This window comes from Maylandia zebra, linkage group LG10 (assembly GCF_041146795.1).
Source record: "Maylandia zebra isolate NMK-2024a linkage group LG10, Mzebra_GT3a, whole genome shotgun sequence".
Taxonomy (NCBI): Eukaryota; Metazoa; Chordata; class Actinopteri; order Cichliformes; family Cichlidae; genus Maylandia; species Maylandia zebra.
Genome location: NC_135176.1, coordinates 1558411 through 1580930, shown reverse-complemented (window position 1 = coordinate 1580930; position 22520 = coordinate 1558411). Strand labels below are relative to the sequence as shown.

The 22520-nt window shown below is 43.4% G+C and overlaps 1 protein-coding gene across 1 annotated transcript in view; it reads right to left on the bottom strand.

Moving 5' to 3' along the window:
* med13a (mediator complex subunit 13a) overlaps positions 1–22170 on the bottom strand; it is a 69812-nt gene extending 47642 nt beyond the window's left edge. Inside the window, exons 1-3 of the mRNA XM_004561645.3 lie at positions 21550–22170; positions 14862–15096; positions 1339–1507 (exon numbers count right to left, since the gene is read on the bottom strand). Coding sequence (XP_004561702.1) covers positions 1339–1507; positions 14862–15096; positions 21550–21615 — 470 coding nt within the window. The 5' untranslated portion in view covers positions 21616–22170. The remainder of the gene's footprint in view (positions 1–1338; positions 1508–14861; positions 15097–21549) is intronic.
* Positions 22171–22520: the final 350 nt, after the last annotated feature.

Sequence of the window (22520 nt, the reverse complement as noted above, 5' to 3'; positions counted from 1 at the left end):
AACTGAGATTCAGGGTAGTTGCACCACTATTTATAACCTGCCCAGTCTGCTCCGTGACAGCAGAGGGGGATGGAGGGAAGGGGAGAGAAAGAGAGGGAGGCAAAGCCAGACGCACAGACAGGGTGGCCTGTGAATTCCAGAGCAGAGGAAAAGACCATTGTGTTTTTTTCCCCTTGACCGGGGCCCTCTGCAATCAGCGTACTGGGTAAAGAGGCGATAGAGCTAAAAACAGGGCATGTGTACAGCTCAAGAGAGAAGCTACTTGATCTTCAGTACCATCTTGTCTATTATTATAACAGTGTTTAAATGAAGCTACCACACAAGAGTAACTGTCTACAGATGTAGGAGAGTGAAACAGTAGACGTATTCGTACGCGACAGTGAGGCAGTGATAACAACAAGCTGGCAGCAGATACAGTTTACACAATTTCTAACCTGGACGCTGCAAATGTCTCGCAAACACAAACAAACGTGGCTGTGCCTACACAAGATCAAATAGCTGGACTGCCCCGTGATCAGCTGTCTGGAAAATCTGACCAAAAGCACCATGCCAACTCCAAATGGTTTAATCTTAGTCAGCACCTAACATTACAAATGCAGTTTTTAAAAGCATTATCTACAAAGACCTCCAATGGAGCTTTCAGCCAGTGGCTGTGTGTTCAGTGTGAAGACAAAGTGAGGAGGGTAGCTGGTGGGGAAGAACTGCTATGGTCATTTTGTCCTCACTAGCCGTGTCTCTGTCTGTTATCAATGAACTCTGACACAGACGGCAAGAAACCCAGCTCAGCAGATAGCAACGAGGAGGTGGAGGACACCTCAGCTACACACACACACACACACACACACACACACACACACACACACACACACACACACACACACACACACACACACACAGTGAGAGGAGAGAAAGGAAACAGACGGTGCTGGCACAAGGGTACCTCCTCCCCTCCCCAGCAAAAATGCACCCATCAGGACTGAGGTCAGTCCAGGCTTCAAAACATCAACAAACACATATGAAGCCAGATCCTTTGTTTGCTCGGGCTCCAGCAAAAGGGCCAAACATGAAAGACAGCCCAAACACAATGTTTACTGAGAGGATCTGCAGCAAAAACACAACAGGAAATCCCTGGTACGATCCATACTATCCGATACCTGCTCCTCCCCACAGCCAGCACACGAATGCATGTATTCATGCCAAGTGAACAGTGGGAACACAACCACTAACGTCAGGGCTCATCCCACTCAGCTGCACCCAAACACACAGCCGCACTCAAAACAGCAATGTTATAAAATAAAAAGAGGAGGATAAGGCCAAGAACAAGCAGTGCCAGCTTACCTCTTGTTGATGGGCTTCTCATCTTTCTCGTAGGGTTTGACAAACCACTTGCCGATGCGAACAAAGCTGCGATTCATGAGGCAGCGCTCCAACAAGTTGTGGATGGCTTTGAATAGCAGAGTGCGACACTCGTAGGAAGGGCCATTCTCCCAAAGCCCATTGTCCTCGGCTGGTAAAGAAAACAGAAAAGAGCTATCAGAAAGGTGAAGATTTGAGTGCTTTTGTACCATTTTTATAGAGAAAACAGTAAGAACTCTGCAGGGCAAATAATCAATCATGTCAATCACGAGAGCACAGAGCGTGTCGCTGCTGTGCTGAGGAGAAGCAGCCTCACACTTGATCAGATGGCTCTGTCACTAATAAGGATATTTATCAGTGTTTACAACATTACATATGGCAACGCCAACTGTCATAACTAAACATATCGTCACATCACACCCAACACCGAGGTTTACACTAAAAACGTTTCATCACCCAGAATGACCTCATCTGACTTCACAGTGGGCGACACATAAATGCTGTGAAAGTGTTTATTTTTTAATAACGCATCACTGCTGAATATGTATAAACTTCTGACAAACTGAGCACGAGCACGCCGCGTCCACGACTTCACAACAAAATCCACGCTGACTAAATGGCCCTTTCATTCTATAGATGTCATTATGAAACACCCTGCAGCATCACAAACTGTCAAATAAACTGACGTGTGGCAACCAATCACACCAGCGGTGTGAATTCACATTTAACCACTAGAGGAGACCGGGTTACAGTCTTGTAACATGATATTTGTCACAGTCTGGACGCAGAGACACTTCTGCTACAGAAATTAAACATTTCCTGGAATGCAAAACAGTCAGAAAGATGGCAAACAGGCCGTGTACATGCAAACAAGAGTGCGATCACTGAGAGAGGGAGCGGTTAAGTGGAAACCTGCTGCCGCTGTCTGCTTTCAGGTGGTGGAGGTTTCAGATGTTTTGTGTTTAGTACCAGGGTTCAGGAGTGGAAGAGCACAATTCACAGTTCAACAGTACTCCGGTTTTGCTTTCAGGTCACTGGGGAAAAACCGAGACTTCACTGCAGATGTTTGCTGTATTCACGTTGCTATTCACTGTCTGTGACCATTACGTCCACCAGTTCCCCCTTAAATAAAACAGTTTGTGTGTGATGCCGTTTCTTGGTGAGCAGGGATCTCCAGACTCCAACAACTCCCTTTTCACTCGCTCAGTGCGCCCATAAACAGCAGCAGGTAGGAACCCAAGTTGGTCTCAGGCAAAGAGTAAAACTTAAATGTTACACGCATGCTGCAAAGTGACTTTACTAAATATCGTCTTGCTCAGAATGTTGCACACGTGAACACTATCGGTCCAGTATATTTATACGCCCATCTACTTTCTTACTGTTATTAAAATTAAAACATTCCTTTGCATGGCAGAAACGCTCCTGCATGCAAACGCTGAATCAGCCTTATGATGATTTGGCACCTGAATCCCCCTCCTCCTCTCGACTCCTCGTCCTTTCATGCACTGATTCTTTCCCTTCCACTTTTTACTTCGAGCACCATTTGCTTTCAGACCTGACAAATTTACTACACATCTCAGTGACATGAATTATTACTTCAAACCACCTATAATAATAAGATGATGCCTGCGCTGCTTTCACCTGCCAATAAGTCTCCTCCTCACAAACTCTTCCTGAAAAGTAATCGCCGATTCCACGCGATACACGTGCGCAGCTGTAAACACTCTGCTGATGGGGCGTAATGTTTATCGCGGAAAGCTTTTTAAGAAAGAGACGTCTCAGGAATGAAAACAAACGAGAGGAAATTCCTTAAGAGATAATGACATCACCGTAGGCTGATTACGATACAACAGCAACGTGTCAGCGTAATGCCACAGCTTCGGGTACAAAAAGTCAGGTGTGGGTTTTTTTCACCTATTAGAGCTTTGTGGAGACCTGGAGGCAGCAAAAGAATTTGAAAAGCGCTGCCCTGGTTATTCTCTATGAAGGAACTTACACAGCTGCTACAAATGAAATCTGATAAGAGAATCAGAGAGCTTCGTTGTCCAGTGGTGAGACATCATTTTTGCCCACTGTATTGGGAAAGTACAATGCCCTAATGTCCTAGCTACAGTGTTCACCTGATGCTGTACTACTCGTAAAAGCACAGGACTGTATTTAATTGGTCTGCATGTCCAACTGAAATAAAACAAGACACCCATTACACTCCATCTAGCCGCGCTGGATGAAGAAATGCACGATCGGGCCCATATCAGAGCTGCTTTGTGATTCACATTCAGTGTTGGCCTGAATGCCGACCTAATCTCATTAACAGCCACTGCTCACATCTTATAGCACTTAAGCTCCTTTCAGTCAAGTCTGCAGCAAACATCTCCCCGAGTGTGCCGTCTCTGCGTGAGCGCAGTCGAAACAAACACCGAGTGTGACCTACCCACCTTCACGTCAGCTCGCCGTGTGCCAGAGCGGTACGAGTCAGCCCAGAAGCAAGTTAATCAAAATTTTATTGAATTATTAAGCCAACTCTTGGCTTGCTGTTCTAATGCGAGTTCAGGTAACGACATTTTAAATTAAAATGATTGCAAGGTTATTCACATGGGAAATTACACTGGCTTCCTTTTTTGAATGAGACAGGCTCTATGCCATCTTGGCAGGTTTAAGATGCTGAGAGCTTGTAGCTTACTCAACTCCAGAAAAGCAAGGATGCAACATCTGCCTGCCATGTAAAAGACGCCCAATTCAGAAGGAAAATATTACCAACACTATCAAATCCAGTCAACTTCAGCTCCGGCTAGCCTTTAAATCATTACAGCCGAGCAAAAGAAAAACACCCTCAGGCTAGCTGCCAAGTAAAGGGGTTATGTTCCCAACGATTTTCAGAGAAACAAACTAATTCATCAGGTGCACACATATCTTCGGGGATAAGATCAGGAACACTGAAAAGTACGGCAAAGGCAGGAAATGGGCAGGAAAACAATTTCCCCATTAAAAATTAACGCTAACAGTGGATTAAAAATATTTTAACAACAACATAAAGCCATTAACTTTCTAGAAAATGTGGACATAAACAGACAAGAAGGACCTTTTCTTAACACAAGCCTGCTTTCAGCGATTTAGCATCTGGTCTTTAGGCCATCCTAAAGAGGTATTACAGGCGAGAGGGCAAAAAGTCAGCAAGAAAAGAAAGCCGACTAACTGAGGCACTGATGGCAGATTAAAAGAAAGGACTTGAGGGGGAAAAACAAAATAGGATTTAGGCCGAAATCAAGGATTCGAGAGAGAGATCATTGAGACCGATAATGTTCAAAAGACGAAAAATCGTGAAAACATCAAAGTAAGTGCTTAAACCTCCAGTCCCATTTCAGGCCTCCTCTGTAAAGACCGCCATGGTTATCCCATTTGCTTTTCTCTGCCAAGACCCACATTTGCCCCGTTCGTCCTCCTCCCCGTCGCCTGTCCCTTCCCTCCAGCGCCAAGTAGCTCTTAAACAGACATCTGGTTTGCTTCAAGTGTTTTTAACGACCTCGTGCTCATCATGCAATGCCCGCTGCAATACACTTCAGACAGACAGACACAATAACTTTCTGCTCAAAATCTACCAGTCCGCCTCTCTAAACCAAAAGACACAATCACATTTAAAAACAAAAAAAGGAAGGAAGGAAACTAAACTTCCAACACTTGAAGTAACTTAACATCCATCCACTTCACAGCGTGCAAAGGTCACAGTCAAGGTGACGAGCTGCAGAACACACTGAACTGTTCCAGCAAACACCAGATGGAACAAGCAATAATATTTTCTCACTTAACTGACAAATCACTATTTATAAAAATATTCCTTTACATTTATTTAACCGATTTGCTCGTTTTCACGTCAGTCCAATAGTCTCAAACACATCAGCTTCACTTTAGAGGACACAAAGTATCAAATCCTCCCATCTGAAAAATGTTTGGCATCTTTGACTGGAAATGACTCTGAAAATAAATAAAAATATTCGAAATATTTCCCAAACCATGATAAATGTGCACTTGTCCAAAATTCCAGCTTTCTGGCAGATCAATGAGCGCACATGTTGAGTGGGCGGTGGTCAGCACATGGGGGTGAAAGATGAGTGGCCTCATTTAGACAAAGATTTATGGGCTCAGCTGATGGTTAGGACACTTTCATGTCTCTGCCTCCTGTGCAGCAGACCCAGATGAGTTGACCTTTATAAAAGCTCTTAGGCAGAAGCACAGCAGCTCATCAGTATCAGGCAAACTCACATCTACTTCTATAGAAAAGAAACAAGCTGACTGAAAAAAGCTGGAACACAAGGGCCGAACCGCTCGGTGCAAAGTTTTCTGCCCCACGAGCCAAACTGTCCGAGGCCCATTAACATCTACACACTTGAAGATTCTCCATCGCTCTTAGGCTGACGTAGGAGATTAAAAGTCTGTTTTGTTGTTTTGTCTTAATGTTGCTATGCTAGCAATCCATTTATATCGAGTCGCTCAGATATAAAAAGCACTAAAAATGTTAGTTCAGCTCAGTGTAACCTGCCAGAGACTGTCAAGGCTTTTGGAAAGAGCTTTAACTGTTGCAGAGGAAACATAAATTAATGACAAGCAGAAACTCGGCCATCACAGATGATGAGGCGTGTCCTCTGTGTTTACAAAAACAGAGAAGGGCATTGTGAGTTGAAGCAAACGTTCGGCCAGCTTTAAAGGTTAAATATGAACATTTCACATTCTTTGCTGTTAAACTGCACCTGACTTGACTGAGATCAGTCTCATGTGACTGATACAATTTAAACATAGTGAAAAGTTTTAAGTTCATCCTCTGTCCCTACAGAGAGCGCGCTTCTATTTAACCTACCAATTATAACTGCAGGGTGAAAAAAATTTTTTTTAAAAAGAGTGAGGCCTGGCCCATTTTTCTCCTTACTATGATGCAACGAGAGTAACCAGTGAAGTAGCGGTAAACCAAAAAGCACCAAAATGTGCTGCACATTAGACAATCTCAAAGGTATTTATATATGTTACAGGCCCCTCTCCCACCCACACATATGTTCAACTGTGTATATAAGCAATTAGGGCAGCAATCAGTCATTAAACAGCAAGATTAATGGCTTGTGATCAACTGTGCTCAGGGGTATTCTAACCAAGTCTGGCCAAAAGGTTCTCTCCTCTCTTTCCACTTTCTCCCTCTATTCATCCTTATCTGCAAGGAAAGAGAGAACCAGCAGTGCTCTGTAAAGTCTCCATTACTAATTAATGAATATTTCTTGAACAGAGAGGGAAAAGAGGGATTGAGAGAGAAGAGAGGGAAGAGTGCACCCATGGGCCAGAGCTGCATGCATGGCCGAGTCCCTGTGCCGTGCCAGCCAAAGGAGATCCATCAGAGAGAGCGGCCGAGGGAGATGGAGCAGGAGGAAAAGAGGAAAGCGGAGGGTGGTTCACAGGCAGGAGATTAGCCCTGGAAAATTGATCCCCAAGCACAAAAAGCCGTCGGCCTCTTCCACTTTTTTCTCCATAAGACCTGCTCTGGGTTTATCTATTCATCAATCTCTGCATTACACACTCGAGTGTAGAACCACCTTTAAAGGAAGAGGGGACCAAAAAGCCCAAATTAGGGTTAACCAAGTGTAACTAATAATCTCCACTATACATCCCCAGCGTATAGCTCAACAAATCTACCGCATGTGTGGGCAGAAGTGTTTGGTAGCAATCAAGAAGTATTTCCATTAAACATCCTTTATAGCATCATTAGATACAAAATGCAACTTTTAAAGTATCTGTAGGACATTAACTTTCAATCACACAACCCAAAAAAAGGAAAAAGAAACAATGTTTCCTTTCTAAATTGTACGCCAACCACGCTCCACTTCAAAGCTTCGTGGACTCTTTGTTCATGTTTACAGCTAAAGCTTGGAGATTTCAAAATTCAGTCTGACTTTCACGGGCTGTCCGCCTCAATAATTTTTGGAAATTCTAAAAGAGTGAGTGGCGTTTCTCCTTTCTGAATCCTTGCCTGGGGCATCCACTGGGCTACAGCATTTACAATTGGCCTTACATCATCGTGGGACTGAATCTGCATCACAAGTCGTGTTGCGTGTCATCACCTCTGTCACTATCCAAGTGAGAATCTTAGTCCACAGAGTCAGACGTTCACATAACGGATGGCTCGTCATTTTTGTGCCAGGACTATGACTGCTATGTACGCATATGATCCTAGACCGACGCAAGTCTCAACCACGTCTTTCAAACCAGGCAACCGCAAGGAAAAAATGATGAGGGACTGAGCTTAATGTAACGGAAATTTACTCAATCTAATAAAAGCGTTGCTTTTATAGACACATCTGTCTAATTCAGATTGCAAAAAGTCACTTATAGGCTACCACATGCAACGCATCAGCATGCTACACACAGAATAAATCAGCTCACAGAGCAATTTCAAAAGGGTAAGCCCTGCTTTAAACCAATCACAAGTCAGTAACCAACAGCATCTGTTTGGACTCATTTGTAATTTAATCTCAAAGAAAATCACTTTAGATTACAAAGTCTTATGGTGATATGTCATGTATGAAACATCCCACATTTACCTTTGTAAAAAATGTAAAAAAAAAATGACCCTAATTAATGGCTTACAAAAAATTAACAGCAGAGGCAACCTTTAAACTCGCAATGGGGAGTTTAAAGAATCAATGGTACTTAAATAATGAGGGAGTGTACCGTAATTGTCGGGCTATAAGCCGCTACGTTTTGCACGAGCTTTGAACCCTGCGGCTTTTAGTCAGGTGCGGCTTTTCTCTGGATTGTCCGTGATTTTTGTCATATCGTAAGACGATTTGTTTTGTTTGTGCCGCTGTTGTACGGCACTACGTTGCCTGGCGGAAGGGCATGTGATCAGACACACAGTATCGGGGTTCAAGAGTGGTATGTTGGTCACATGTCCATCCGCCAGGCAACATAGTGCCGTACAAGTAGCTCGAAAAACAAACTTCAAAGTAGCGTTCAGCGGGAGGCGTGGATGACGAGCGGCGATAAACTTGTGAAAAGCAAGTTATGCTCAACTCCACCGGTGGATTCTGACAGCGTGGAAAAGTGTGAAAACATCCACGATCACCAACGGATTTCGAAGGGCTGGACTGTTGCATGATGGAGAGGAGGACACCGCCACGGCCCTTCTGAGGGTGTTCGACTCTGACAACGAGGATTTGTTTGGTTTTGAAAGTGACGAAGAAGAGAAGCTGAGAGTGGATGACGAAGCCATCCTGAGCCTGTTCATATCTGACACTGGAGAAGAGGACTTTGGTGGTTTCAGTGCGCAGGAAGAAGAGAAAGATGGTGAATGACTGACTTTTCTTCTTGTTAAAGCCGTGTCGCTGCACCTGAGCCTAAAAGGTAGTCCGAATCTATTTTTCTGGTTTGCTGCAGGTTATTGTTATGTACTACATTTGTTACTCATTTATGAAGCACAGTACATGTTTTGTACTTGTAATTACCGCTACTTGTACATATACCTAAAAAGTTATGCAAATATGTACCCATAACTTGTTTTTCAAAATATTAATAAAAGGGGTGTGTCTCCAAACAGCCATCTGTTTCCTGACAATTCGCTTTGTGCATATTCTCTTACATAGAGCTGGGCGATAGAACGATAACGATATGTATCGCGATATAACTTTTACTCGATAGAGAAATTAAGCTATCGCGATAGACCTCGCCGCTCTTGTCCTCTTAAAATAAAATAAAAAATAAAAAGGTCAGCCAATCCAAACTAAGCAGCGCAGAGCCGAACCAATCACAGCCGCAGCGTCACGTCGCGTGACTTGTTACGTACAGCACAAGTGCCAAGCCGCACGTGTGTTTGTTTGGGAAGCAGCCAGCGGGTAATGGAGGAAATGAGTGTGCCGACTAGAAAAATCAACCGAGCGTGACCGAAGAGAAAACAGATGATGGTTCCAACGCCGGAGAGATTGTCGAACGGAAGAGCCATAGAAGCTCCGTAGGGTGAAGGTATTTCGGCTATTTCAAGTCTGACTAAAAACAGAGTAGCGTGCACTGTAAATTGTGCCGAAAGCAAGTCTGGAAATACAATAAACTGGTGCATGCGTCACACTGTGCGCCACGTTATTGTTTCGGTGAAATGAATTTCTACAATACTGTTAATTCTACTCTCTGCAGTGTTTAAATGCTTACATATACACACAGTTACTGTCCCTCCACACATACGACTCGGTTCTGCTTCTATGCCCCAGCTTTGTTTACTTTTTCCCACCGAGGCTTCTAGACTTCTGATTGGCCAACATTTCTGCACTGTTAGGAATCTAGCGCCACCTGCTGCTTTGGCATGTTCATAGCAGCGTTTTCCTTCATTTCTGCCTTTATGTGTGGACGGGATTATTTTTTAAAACGGAAACGGAAACTCTCCGTTTTCAAAAATACCCGTGTACGTGTGGACGTAGCCTCAGTCTCTGACTGGAAGCGCTAATTCGTCATTCGGCTTTTGTCAGACTAAAGTAACTGTTAAAACTGTTTGAAAAGCTCAGCTATACAACAAGGAGAGATTGAGAATTTCCTTTTAGTTCTCAGTTTATTTGATATTGACAAAAGTTAGTCAGTTTTGTCTGTTCTTCTGTAAAACAAACTAAGATTTATTTTTAGAATTAATATTTTGTTTCTAAGTGGAATTGACAATTTAGTCTGTTTCGTTTGTTCTATTTTGAAACTTAAACGCTTTAGCGGCTGTCTTTTGTGTAGTTTGCAATATTTGCCTTTATTTATCTGAAAAAGTCTCATGTTCCTTAAGTACATCTACCCTGTTGAAGTTATTATGGGAAATAAATATTTAAATAAAAACAAGCTGCTGATTATTTCACATTTTACTTGTGAGCAACGGCACATTTAAATCTTACAAATATAGTTATTTGGCTTATATCGTGATAGATATCGTTATCGCCTGAAATGAAAAAACATATCGTGATATGAAAAAATCTCATATCGCCCAGCTCTACTCTTACATATGATAAGTCAACATTGAACCACCTGCGGCTTTTAGTCAGGTGCGGCTAATGTATGTACAAAACAGGATTTTCCCCTGATTTTAGCTTGTGCGGCTAATATTCAGGTGCGCTTTGTAGTCTGGGAAATACAGTAATTCAAACACTTAATATTTGAATTTTGTGAATATTGTCAACATGCATCTGTATTCTGCAGGACGTGCTTCAAACAGAGCACCTGTCACAGATCTGAGGGCAGTTCAATAAATACGCAGTCGAGAGATCTTCACGGGGGGGGGGGGGGTTAGGCCGACCTGTGAGAAAGTGAAACTTTCAGCTAACAGACCCTCACCGACTACTGAAATATGCCCTTTGGAACTGGAGATTCTGCCCTGAGGTGCAAAGCAGGCTTGTTTTGATTTCATCCTTGATTCAAACACAGACAAAAGTCATCAGACGACAACAACAAAAGAAAATTCTCCAAAAGTTTGGCAAAGCTACAAACACATTACAGCGTAACAGCAAAAAAAGCTAAACAACTGTTAGATGATCAGTGCAAAAACAAGCCCACAGAGTGCTGCTAAATTGCACTTTTCTTCCCTCCATCGCTGAACACGTCTCAGTGTGTTCATCATCAAACTGACGGAGGAGGTGGGCATTGTAAACGCAACCTCCCCGCCCCCATCGTCTCTCCTCTCTTCAAGGATCTAACCCAGCACCCAGTAATGAATAGATGTGGGGCCACCAATGACCGAAGCAGAGAGGGGCCGCTGATAATCCGTTCTGGACAGCAGAAACAGATCATTTCAATTTGAAATCTGTCGACTCAGAGGCAGACATTAGCTATTATAATACAGCAACACTGAAGTTAAACTGAACTATTCAGTTATTCTTTAAAAAAAAAAATCTTCAGAATTTTTGTCTATTTTTTTCAGCTTAAACGTAACATGGAAATGTAAAAATGTAAAAATCTGATATGTGAGTGCAGCTCCACCAACTCTACGGTCACGTTCAGCTGGGGGAACACTGAACTTGGAATCACCCCAGAGAAACGTGGTGTCAGGCTGCTGGCAGCAGAAGCCTCGGCGGGACTTAGTTTGCAGAGAAAAAGGACCTGAGCGAGCTAGTGGAGACTGAGGACAAATGTGCAATGGAGCAATTACCCTCACAGACAGACATCCACTCCCTAATTTCTATGCAAAACAGGAAAAAGAAGAAAGATCAGTGGGTCTTTGAGAGGAGGAAAAGGCAGGCATTTATCTTTCGCTCTGGTTGCCCCTGGTCAGGAGACTCCACCAGCTTTTGAGGGGGAGACGACGATGAAGAGAGCACTGCATTTGCATAAGAATACATGCCTATACTAACCCAGTTGGGGCGGGGGGGGGGGGGGGGGGGGTTTAATTCAGCAATGGCATTCACTTGTTGGGAATAATTTCTGTGCATGGCCAGGGGAAGATTAGAATTAGTTTTCTCGTTGTGTAAGTGCAAGCAACGCGGGTTGTCCAACAGTGTGGAAAAGGGGCTTGGTGGTTTGTTCCCCTTACATTCCTTCAATGGTGATTAAGAGTCTGACGTTAAAAGATCCCTTAAGTTTTCCGCCCTTCACTACTCCCATCTCTCTGGCTCGCTCCTTCTCCCCTCATCTCCCTGGAGAGAAGGGATTACTGGCACACTGGTATACAGAAATGGCACTTGCTCAAAATTAAAAGACTTTCACAGGCTGCTAATCTAATGAGGGTGGAAAGGAGGGTGTGGGGGAATGAGCAAGCGCCATTTCAGCTGCTGAAATGAAAGGACAAGAGCGGATTTTCATGTTTACCGCCAACATTGCACTAAAGACAAAAAAAAAAATAGAGGCTGGGAAAAAAAACAAAAAGAAAATAAAGCTTTTTCAAATTCCCAAGATGCCAGGAACCAAAGAAAAGAGAACGACAACAGAGAGTTTGAGGCGCCTAAAAGGCGACAACAGTTGTGACATTCCGGTTGGATGCACAGGTTGGAGTTATCTGTCAATTCACACCTCAACAGGGAGGGTACCCCGAAGAGTCCATAAACACAAGCAAGTGTTCATTCAGCACCCTGCTTCCTCTGGGACACCCGCCCAGAGACCCACACTCAGCTCGAGCTGGTGTCCTGGTGTTCAGGATGATCACTTTCTACTTTATTAACATTCAATTGACTTTCTGTTGCGAGCTGAAATGAATAAAACCTCTAATCTGGGAACTGAGAAGTTTTCCTGCGCAGCAATTTATGTAACCGTGCGCTGGGCTGAAGACGGGAGCGTACAATCCCGTCGGTTCTTTATGATACGTAAGTACAGGAACGCAGAGATATACAGGTGGGTTATAAAACGCTGCAACAAGATGCTGCAACAGTTTGGAAAGATGTGGCTTTAGAAATTTGGGGTTGACTTGTTGAATTTGCAACCCCAAAGAAAACTTCTGACAAAGTGTTTCATTTGAAGCAATCCATTTGCCTCGAAGTGACATCATTCTCAGTTTAAGTGCATTCCCATAGTAAAAGTCGGGAAAGCGAGGAAAACTGACATTGCTCCTCAGAAGGGTGAAGCCATTCATGCTGGCAGTACAACACTCCTGCAGCACGTTGATGGAGAGAGGCTGGTTAGTGCTCTGTGTGTCTTAATTAACCAGTCAGACATAAACGGCAGTAATGCTACAGATTTTACAATTTCACTAATGTTTACATGCACTGCTGCCATCTTGGACTCTTAAGTCAGGGTTCATGCGGCTTCTCTGACTTTCCCGTTAGGAAGTACGACTTGATCGGGTGTTCCTGTTGTAAATTCTGACCGAAAACTCGGAGATTCCGATTTCCGACTTCAAACGGAATTAGCCTCTGGTTTCCACTTATACCAGTGGCAATGAGGTGCTTTTGTCTGAGTGGCAACAGTTGTTGTTCAGGAGAATACTGCTGCGAGCGCTCACACGCTCAGCACTGGCATTAATGGTACAGAGCTGTCACAGCCCCACGAAAAGACCCAAAGACAAGGACGGTGCAAAAAGCCTCTGACTGTCCGTGTCAAGATTAGTCCAAAGAGGAAAAGGCACAATGGAGGTTAATTAAAAATTCAAATAACACCACACCTCAAAGACGAGCTGCCGAGACTACTGCAAAAACATGATTCATCCTTTTGGTGTTAAAATACCTGGAAGGAAAAATACCAGTCCAGGTTTTCTAGACAATATCTGATTACCTAATATCCATCTCCTGAAACACTAAATATGTTTAATCTGCCCAAAGCCAGAACACAGCAGTGACCCCAGCAGCCTACATCAGAAGACCTGAGCCAAACACTTTGGGTTACTACCAGGACCTGTTAAGAGTTAAATGTGCTGCCCATTGCAGCCTTCAGCTCCCATTTTGAGGCTACTTCAGGCACAATGTCCCATAATAAGGGGGGGGGGGGGGGGGGGTGTCACAGGCAGGCTGTATTTAGCTCAGACTCCAAACTGCAATCTACATGGCAGAGAGCATGCATAAAGATGGCCTTTTCCCATCTTCCACCAGTAATTGTACTATTACTAAAAAAAAGTTAAATAAGAAGCAGAGCAGGGTCAGGGGTGGGGGTGCATGTGCCTCATTTCTGCATGGCTGCCCCTGCTCTGCTTCTTATACCTTCTTCCTTTTTTGTTAACCCTGTGCAAAACGGTGACATGTGACTTCCAACTTGCTTGTTCGAGCCAAAAGGCAAGCTGCTGATTCCTTAGCCGCAGCCTAGGACCACTCAGACATGTTAACCCTGTTTTAAACACACAAGTAATAATAACACAGCATGATGCCCAGTGTCTCCAGGGAGAGGGAGTTAGCCCTGCAGATGTTGGCACTACCAGTCTGGCTGGCTGGCTGGCTTATCAGTCAGAGAAGGGCAAAGGGTGGGGGCACTACGGAGGTGTTGGATTACACAGATAGCGACACTTGCTTGAGGGTCGCACTTTCAGCGTACCTCCCCTGTGCCTACCTGACAATCAAGCGGTGACATCTGTATCATTTTTCATTGTACAACCAATAACGTTTCTTGATAGGGGGATGCATGTTCAAGTGCTTCTGTTACACAAGCTGCGAGTCCTCGACACTTTCTGCTATCTTTTACAGCCATTACTCATTTAGCTATGCAACCTTGGTTCAGTCTGACAGAGGCAGCAGAAGTAGAATTTCATATTCCTACAATGGCTTTTTGACTTGAGTCATTTCTCTGACAAAATAAAAGAACATTCCACTTGTACTCAATCATCATCTAAAAGAAAAAAACCAAACAACTTGCCACACTATCTGTTCATCTTTCTGCAGTAGTGTAAATGAACTGCTCTTAAACTGTGAGGGGTATCTCTTTATCAAACAGCCCTGCTCCTCTGAACTCTGGTACTAATCTGGCTATTATCCTATAACTGACTCCGACCTTCATAGAGAGAGGAAGCTGCAGAAATGCAATGCACCTAAACAGTAAATGTAACATGCATTGCTTATTTATTCTAATTAATGGCACTTCTGTGTATGCAAAAGAGTTCCCACCTGCAAGCTCATTGTGGATGAGATCAGCAAAGTTTGGGTCGTCACCCCACCAGAAGAGCCAAAGCTCCCTCCGACCCTGCTGCTGGCATCTCCTCCACACGCTTAGTATATCAGCCTTCAGGCAGCGACTGAAGCTGCATAGGATGGGGTCCTCCTCCGTCACCGGGAAGAGGATTGGTGCAGAGGTGGGACCCTGCCACACAAACCTCTTCCATTTGATCCCTGTCAAGTCAGCCTGCAAGACAGGAGAGAGAGAGGGGGGGGGGAGAAACTGTTAGTGTGCAGAGTCGCTGCTTTGGGACCCACTCAGCACCTCTGAGGAAACATGTGGTGAGCAGAGTGTTAAGAGTAAGTATTAATCCTCTTTTATGGGGGTTTTCACCCCCTAACTATCCTGACAACACCCCATGCTGTCGAGACTGTGAGGGAGAAAACATTTCGCTACAGACGCAAACGAGAAACAGCCGCAAACAAAGTGGGACATTCGACTGTTTCTGTAAAAGATCTTGTACTTAATGTTTCAGCTGCGATCATGAAAGACATGTTGGAAACACTCACAGGAAAAAACTAATGCTGGTAAATGTGGTCTCACCAGCTTAATCCTCATTATTGGAGAGTACTGTGTGTGTGTGTGTGTGTGTGTGTGTGTGTGTGTGTGTGTGTGTGGGGGGGGGGGGGGGGGGGGTTTCTATAAACACTGTCTGGCTTTTATAAAGAGAACAAAACACACAGGAAAAAGCCTCATAGGCAGTAAATCACTGGTGGGGTTATTAAGTGTTAAAACAGGAACATTACGCTCTGCTGCTGGCTGGCACTGCAGCTTATCACCCAAGCGCTGACTGACTACCCATGTCTACCTAAACACATGCACACGTGCTAACAACCATAAAAAAATACACATACACACAATGCCTTAGGGGCACATCATTTTAAGTAATCTTCGACAACACAGACTGTTCATCTTCCCACCATTTAGTTTCATTTCGTTCTGGCCGAGTTGGCAAGCTGTCTGTCTGTATATTCAACCAATTAAGCCATTACAGTTCAAGGGACGTCCTAATTCAAGTGCAAAGGCGCTGAGCCAGAGCAAGTGATTACCAGCGGTTGTGGTCAAGCAGTGGCGTTAGCGTTATGGTGTTAGCTGGGACAGGGAGGCATTGTGTTGTGTCAGCTGGGGCCGAGTTGGATCACAACAAGAAGTTAGGAGATCAAGACACCATGAATATTTCCACCCACAAGCAGAAAAAAAACATCAGTTTAAGCATGAATCCTGTAAAGGCTCGCTATATGATACAACATGCAACAAACAGCCTGGCTGCTTGTTCAAATACAGACAAGCTCGACCACTAAACCGAGAGTCAAACACAAAAAAGCACAAGGTTGCTTTATAGTCATGTGTATGATCAAAACACCATGGTCTCTGATGCACAACCAGACTCCTGGGGAATTCAAAGCAGCTGCACATGCTGAGGACAAACTCCAAGATTTAAGCAGCAGAAATGAGTCTGTGTACAACTGTGTGTAACAGAGCTGCAGCAGTTAGGCTGCTCCTTCCTGCTGGAGTGCGAGAAGCGCTTCTTTACACCTGCACCTCGCTCGGAAACATCTGTGCACACAATGCAAAGGGAGGGCGAAGACAACGGTTAACTGTGAAACCAGATCATAGGCAGTACAGATAGGCAATTAGCAAGTGAACAGCCCTCATCAGCTTACTGACCATGGCCTGTCCCCCATGGCATTGTGCATTTCACCATATAAAAGGTTTTGGTCTTGAGTGCACTACAGATTTTATTACAGGCCTCTCACACTCATCCATATTGGTTTCACACATTTAGAAGTGATTATGTGCTGCACACAGTCTGCAAGTCGGTCGCAGTACATCAGCCGTTACTCAGACAAGTTTCTATACTGAATTAATGCCAATACAGTTTGTATAATTATCTTTTCCAGATACTTGCACCATCTGAAATATTTCCTGTGATATTTTTTTAAATAACTGTCGAGCCGTCTATGGAGAAACACTGAAAATACAACTGGAATAAGCATTACCTTGACATTTTGCTATTGCTGAGTTATCTTAAGCAAGCAAGCAATAAAAAGCCTTCCCTGAATTTACATAGTGGCTACAGGGCTCTTCTATCTGATCACTTCCTACTCTGTTCTTTCACATAAGTATTACATTCACAGGCAATTAAGCGGTTGTAATCTATAATAAAACAATAAAGATCATTAATATTTAGTCAATTAAGTGAAAATGTATTTCTGACAAGTTCCTTAAAAAAAGAGGCTTAACTATACCGTGTTGCACTTAAATGCATAAAAACTGATCAGCTGAGAAGATTAAACAGTTGGTTAACTCTCCACATCCAGTGTGGCTCTGAGATTTACCTACTAATGCCAAAGTCACTGCTAAAACACTGAGTAACGCTTCTGCTTGAATGAATGAAACAGAACATTTTCATCTTACTCTGCAGTTGCAGCCATCAGCTGTTTGTTACACACTTTCTTGTACTGCAGTTAATGTGCAGTATGCAATCAAATTACAACTTAGAATAATAAAACTTAAAAACACCACACACACAAATCGTTTCAGTGAAAAAGTAACTGCCTGCCTTTGTGCATGTTTTTGTTTTTTAAATCTGACACTTCCAAACCTTGATATGTGACTTTATGATTAACGGAAACTTTATCAAACTGCTACAGCCTCCTCTATTCTTTTATTTACTTTGCAATAAATGATCCCTGTTACACAATGCAACAACTTAACAGGGCTGTCAATGTTATCACAGCCTCATCCTTATCTAGAAGGTGAAAATATGGTGAATTGGTTCAACAGTGAAATGCTGTCAGTCAAAAACTATGGTGGCTGCTTGAATACAGGAGACTGAGTTTTATGAAGCTTGTGCACAGTGTAGGACAACTTATGCAACGCGTTAAGTGAACCCTTAGCAAATGGTTAACATTTCTGCTATGGCTTCATATCTGTCCGTGGACACATTTTCTTACACAAAAGAAATCAACGAAAAATTTTGACTTGAACCCTAACGTAACATCGACCGAGCTACTCGGGTAAATACTGTACCGACGAGTTCCTCTGGTCTATTCCACTGACAATAGGATTGCCAAGCAAAGACCACAAAAAGCAGCTCTATTTTATCGACACATCTGTACCCGCTAAGCTTACTGGGAAGAATTGGATGAGAAAATGTCTCAAGCCACTTAGTAATAAAAACCCGTCTCCTCCTGCAAGATGTCAAGCAGAATCTGCTTTGTTTAGACGGGAAGTAAGCCAAATATTTCTACTGCTGATTCATAACGGATGGACTCAATGAAGACGAATGAAAATGTGTTGATGTAAATTATAATTCTTCAAACACCACAACATCAAATGCTAAAAGTCCATCTTTGCATTTATAGATGATCAAATCGTCTCTGTGTGCATGTGACAAAGTTCTCGGCAGCACTGCCTGCCAGCGACGTTCTGTCGTTTGAGTTGCGCGCAACCTTTAAACAACATGTGAAAGGCTTTTATACAACCTGTTTCTTAAACAAGTAATCTCTCAGGGTGCACAGACGCACAGTTGGCTACATCAGTTAGGAATTACACTGGTGTTAAATTACATTTGCAACTCATGTAGTTCAAATGTAGACACCTTCAGTCAGCCTGCTTACAGTTTGTTTCCCTGCTTTGTTTTAGCTGTCATAACAGTCTTTAACCTGACACAAAACACATGTGACAGTGTACTAAATCAAACCACATATTTCCCTTTGTCCTTACATTGTCCTGAGCTTTAAGAGGCAAGAGACTGAAGGCCGGACACATCAGTACTTTGCCTCCCATCAACAATATCCAACAGGCAGACTGCTCTATCAAGGATAAATGTGCCTTCTGCAATTGTTCTGTCTGTGCTTTCAAAATAAATTAGTTGCAGCTTGTGTGTGTGCGCAAAAAAAGAACAGGGGATGCCAAGGATATCTGTATTTCCTTCCAACATTCATGCTGTCCCGGCTGTGTGCACGAGTGTGCCTTGAACATTTCAGGCACCCGTCTGTGTCTTAGTAAATGCTCAGGTATGTGAGCAGCAGCTTATACAGATGTCCCGGCAGCGTAAGCGATGTGGGTCACGAGAAGTTTTGTCTTTCATATGCCAAACCAGAAAAATCACACTGCTGCATTACGAGGGAAGCTAAGGCCAAAAAGCCAGTGGATACAGGCAGGAAGTTTGCCTGAGGTGATGCCTGCTCAGGGAAGGTTATGACCCCTGCTTTTGCCAGCTGCTCACCTTCCCTCCAGCAACTTAAGAGTTCTGGTTCTTGGTATGGGAACACTGTGTTCAAGCAGATGCCTTTCAAGATAAGAGACAAGCACCAGGTGAAGCTTCACTAATCATACCACATATGCTCCTTTTATAGCAAGTCCCTCTTCCTGCCTGTTGCCCCTCTCCCACCGTTAACTGTCAGGAAACAAACCTGAAACTACCAAGTGTGAGTTTGCATTTCGAGTTCAGGAGAATGCAAAAATTCAATCAGTTTCAACTGATGCACATCGCTGAAAGGAAGATCTCTGCCAAGTGGTTCTTTAGAGTTTACAGCCTTCTCCAGCTCATAAATGTATCGCAGGTCCAACTATAAATTTCACAACAAGGCAGCTGCAATTGTGTTTCATAGTGGAGGAACAGATAAATTTACCTTACACTCCGAGTTATTCCAAGTAAGCCCACTTTAAAAATGCCAAGAAGAAAAAAGAAAGAAAAAGCATGCAACAAGTAGTATCATACTCCAGAGGAGAGTATCCACGGAAAAATGAACGGGGGGGAGAGACTACCACAAAGTCTTCGCATTCTTTCACCATAAAACCACAAAGTGGAGTCTGTTCAGTAAGTGAGTCATAACAGCAGTGGTGTTATGCTTAGTCTCAGTGTGCAGGAAAATGTCAGCCAGACAGGCACAGCACCACAACTACCAGCCTCTATCTCGCCTGTATACTGTAGCCAACGCTGCCTTCAAGTGCTGTCGTAAACATTGTAATTATGAGTTCAGCACACACAATCGACCCAACAGAGCAGTACTGAGAGAGTGGGGATTTTCTGCAGCAAAACGTTACCTTTAGGGGGCGGACAGCTGTGTCAATTTGTGGTAAGAACAGTGTAATATTTCACTCAACTGTTATTATGCTAGATTCTGTGTCAGAATTACTTGTGATGCACTTGTAGTCTCACTTCTTGTTTGAGGTTTTCATGTAATAATAATAATATAATAACTAATAATAACATTAACAAACTGAGTCACAATCTATGAACTTTGCAGCCTTGCCACTGCACCACAGAGTGGTTTCTATGTCATTTAATCTATAAAAGAAGTCTCCTTTTTCTAAAGGGTGCATTTCAGCACTTGACAATCACATTAACAATTTCCTGCGGTTGGAGACGAGCACATTGTGCTCCTCGGCTAACCTACAAGTGAAACTGGAGTTAAGCCTGCTGACAAGCCAATTAACTGCAACAACAAACACATTCAGACCGTGTTCCTGATTATCCCAGAGACGCTCTGCTCAAGCAGCACCTTTACATTTGCTGCTGTGGCTAAGACTGTAGACCACACGACTGGCTCTTAGTGCACGGGATTTAAAAGAATACTGGGGAGCTTTGAGCTGCTAGAAGCATAACCACAACTATTTAGGGTGATGCCAACTAGCCACAACTGGCAAGATGCTGATGGTGGTGGTAGGTGTAGAACGTTAGGTGTAGCTGAGGTGTGTAGCTTCCCCGTGTGATGTAGTGCCCAGGGATGAATGCCACAGATTATATAATCAGCCTGGGGCCTGTGCCCTAGTTGGTGTGAATACTAGAAAATGAGGTCCAAGGAGATTAAACCCACCAATAAACAAGATGATGACATAATAGATAAGTGGTTGCAAACAGACAACTGCGGCGGTAATATCAGTAACATGCCTGTTAAAAGGAAAGAGCTTTCGAGACAAGACTTATTAAGGGGCGTGTTTCTATCGACAGGCTCTGCAAGTTGGGCAGCGACATTCTTTCATCCAGGAGTTGTCAGTGCCACACAAACACACACACGGGAAAGAAAATAGTATTCAAAGGCACCACAGCGTCAGACTCTGACTAAACGCCACAAACTGAAGTCCATGAAATGTTTGGTTTACGGGTCAACACTCGATAAAACACAGTGGAAATGCAATGAGAACGAGGCAGCAAGTTAATAATAAACAAGGTGCTGAGGCGAAAGGAGAGAAAGTGCTACAACTCCACTCAGGGCAGCACGGTCCTGCCTCTGGCAGTAAAATGCACAACATTTATTTCCGTGCTAACAAGACTATATGCTGCTCTGTATGTGTGTATGGGTCTTATGACATAAAGTAAATGAAGCTTTGCAAGCCACTGGCGTTAACCTCAAGTGTGTTGTTTGTGAACTGGGAAACGGAAATGTAATGGAAAGAAGATTATAATAGGCAAGCGGTCACACCTGGGGCCAAACTTACTAAAATAACAAGCGTACGCGGTAATATTAGCAAAGTGGGACACCTTGTTGTCCTAAAACGATGTCAGCTTCGACAGGGCCGTAAGCCTAGCTAAGCTGCTATCAACTGATGCCTCTGTGGCTAGCGTTAGCTTAGCCCCCGTTCAGCTAGTTAAAAATGGCTGCTTTCCTTTAGTTTTAAATCTCTTACCAGACAGAATAGATTGGAATGGCAATCCTCCAAGCTGGCCCCGTTTGGTACAAAACAAGAACTCATCCTTCTTCACTGCGAAATCCAACTCTCCATCATTTCACTTCCCGGGAAATTAAATAAAAAGAATTTGCGGATCGGTGTTTTCTAAGATGTACAGGCTTAATCAGCGAGAAATATTTTTTCTAACATTTGGCTGGAGGATAGTTAATTCAACAACCTTCCGATTACAGTTTCCTCCCACCGGGGATAAAAGCGGATAAAAAAGACAGCGTGGTCTTTAAGTCGACATGTCAAAAGCACACAGTAAAACCGCGTTCAAGGAAGCGAAAAATGTTCATAAAACAAAAAGAAAAGGAGAGCAAAGAAGCAACTCTCCCCCTCCCCCTTAGCCCTAAAACGGTCTCCGCTTAAAAAAATAAAAACGTCCTGTCTCACTCCTCCATCGCAAAATTTAGCCTAAAATCGAAACACATCCTGTAGCAGCCTCTCGAATTCTGGCACCGGCCTATATTTTAACGATTATTTCGATCATTATTTCAGCCTCGGTTCCTGTTGGTTTCCATTTGAATTCATGGATTCCTTTCTTTAATGGCGGCCACAGGGACAACTCTGCCTTCCACAGCCTATTGGCTCATTCGTGGTCAAATCTTTGGCAAGTTAGCCGTCCACGTGCAGACACGCGTCAGACAGTAAGGTGCACTTCCGGAAAAATAAAAGCATGCAATTATTCCTCTTCACAATTGCAGTAATATCATAAACACGTGGTTATGAAAAAGATATTGAACACTATAATTATTGCATGTGGGATTTCTATTTATTCACTAAAATAATGCATTTGTTTGTTTTTTACATGCAACATGTCAAAAGAGAGCCTGCAAAAAAAATTTTACCGCTCATGGACGTCTTACTTTGAAAGTCCCGACAACGACTTTCGCTTTTAGTGCCGTTGATTTGACACTGTCGTGGTC